A 1,954-nucleotide genomic window follows, 5' to 3' on the forward strand; every position below is an offset into this window, starting at 1 on the left:
TTTTTTTTTGAGATGGAGTCTCCCTCTTTTGCCCAGGCTGGAGTGCAGTGGCATGATCTTGGCTCACTGCAGTCTCTGCCTACTGGGTTCAAGCGATTCTCCTGCCTCCACCCCTTGAGGAGCTAGGATTACAACTGTGTGCCACCATGCCTGGCTAATTTTTGTAATTTTAGTAGAGATGGTGTTTCATCATGTTGGCCAGGCTGGTCTCGAACTTCTGACCTCAAGTGATCCACCTGCCATGGCCTCCCAAAGAGCTAGGATTACAGGCATGAGCCACCACACCCAGCCACACTTTTGAGTGGGTTGAGCTACAGATGCAAGGAGGGTGGCTGGGGTTCATCACCATGAACGCTCTGCGTGATTTTGTCTTGGTCTCATAAACTCAAGGATCAGATGTGACTCATACTGTTTATTTAAGAAAATGAACACCCATTTCTGTAGAAACAGATCCCTGGCAAAATGTTGGCACTGAGATGCTAACATAAGAAGCGGGACACAGCCAACTTGTGTCTCTCTGGACACCAGAATATGCTGTTCTCTGAGGCAGCAAAGCAGGGGTTCCCAAGAGTAGGCTCTGCAGCTGAATGACTCTGTGGTCCCTGGCACAAGGCCTGGCTCTGGGTAGGTGCTCAGGAACTGGACACTGAGTGACTGATCAGGCCCTGCCGACAGATAACAAAGAAAGGAAGGCTAAGGTGGGAGCGCTGGGCTGGGCACCTAGTTGAGGACAGAGAGGGTGCCGCAGGAATGATGAAGACTCTCTCCCTGACCAAAGTTTAGTTAGGCTCCCCCAAAGCCTCTTCTCCACTTGGCCTTGACCTTGGCCTTCTGTGTCTGTCCTGCCCTTGCCAGGCCTGCATCACCCAGTCTTAGCAAGAATCTTGCTAAGTCAGTTTAGACACCCTTGATATCTGATCACTCTGGCCTGCTGTCAGTAAGAATCCTGTTCAGTCGGTTTAGCAAGAATCCCCCTACCCTTGCTATCTCCTCTTAATACTTTTCCATCCACTGACCCCCTCACTCTGCTCCTTGGCTACAGATCCCTGAAAGTCTTTTCTGTAATCAGAGTTGAGTCCCATCTCTCTCTTCTATTGCAATGCGGTAGTCTTAAATTAAGTTTTCCTTACCGTTTTAACGAGTGTCAGAATAATATTTTTTCTTTAACGGGGGAATGTAAAGGTGCCAAACCAGACTCGATCCAAGTCACGAGGGCCCCCAACACTGGCCCCGAGGTGCCTCTTCCTCAAGTCAGAGAGAGGAAGCAACAGAAAAAGAGACTCGTGCCCCACCCCTCACTCCAACCCTTTCTGAGCTCAGAGGGGAGAGGTCAGAGGTGCCTTCCAGTGGAAGCTAGGATGCACATACCACAGAGGAGGACCAGCCAGGGGCAGCAGCCCCAGTGAGCCCGGGCCATAGGGTCTCCAGATGCAGGCGCTGGGTGGATGGAGGGACAAGGGAGAGAGGGAGGGCTCTTTCCCCGGCCTCTTCCTTCAGGCCTTTCCTGGGCGCCAGCAGACAAGGGGTGGGGGCTGGTGTCAAGAAGGAGGCGTCTGGCTGCTGGATGGAGAGTGCCTCTCTGGTCTTTTGTTTTGGAGGGCTCTGGGAGCCAGGGTGGGCAGAGGAGCTTTGGGCTGCCCGAGGCGGACTCTGCAAGTTCCTAGTTGTTTACGATAGGGTGTGAGGCTATCCTGGGCAGAGTCCAAAGATCTCAAGAGACAGAGGCACAACAGCTGGTCTCAATCAGCCTGCTTTTCCCAGCCCCCTCTCAGCAGCCGAGCCCCCGCCATTCCTTAATTTGGTCCCCTCCCCTCCAGCAAGCTGATTCCCGTTAGCTCCCACACTCTGGGCTCTGGCTCCAGCACCTGCTTTTGCTGTGGGGATGGAGATTTGCCTCCTGCTGCTGCTCCTCCTCCTCCCCCCTCTTCCTCCTCCTCCTTTTCCTTCTCCTCCT

General features: G+C 53.4%; 1 protein-coding gene across 1 annotated transcript in view; it reads right to left on the bottom strand.

Annotated features, from left to right (window-relative positions):
* The window catches only part of XPNPEP2 (X-prolyl aminopeptidase (aminopeptidase P) 2, membrane-bound), a 35,589-nt gene extending 33,907 nt beyond the window's left edge, over nt 1-1,682 (bottom strand). Inside the window, exon 1 of the mRNA XM_011988847.1 lies at nt 1,369-1,682. Within this exon, the coding sequence (XP_011844237.1) occupies nt 1,369-1,417 (49 nt within the window). The 5' untranslated portion in view covers nt 1,418-1,682. The remainder of the gene's footprint in view (nt 1-1,368) is intronic.
* Nucleotides 1,683-1,954: the final 272 nt, after the last annotated feature.

Source organism: Mandrillus leucophaeus, unplaced genomic scaffold (genome assembly GCF_000951045.1).
Source record: "Mandrillus leucophaeus isolate KB7577 unplaced genomic scaffold, Mleu.le_1.0 Scaffold339, whole genome shotgun sequence".
Taxonomy (NCBI): Eukaryota; Metazoa; Chordata; class Mammalia; order Primates; family Cercopithecidae; genus Mandrillus; species Mandrillus leucophaeus.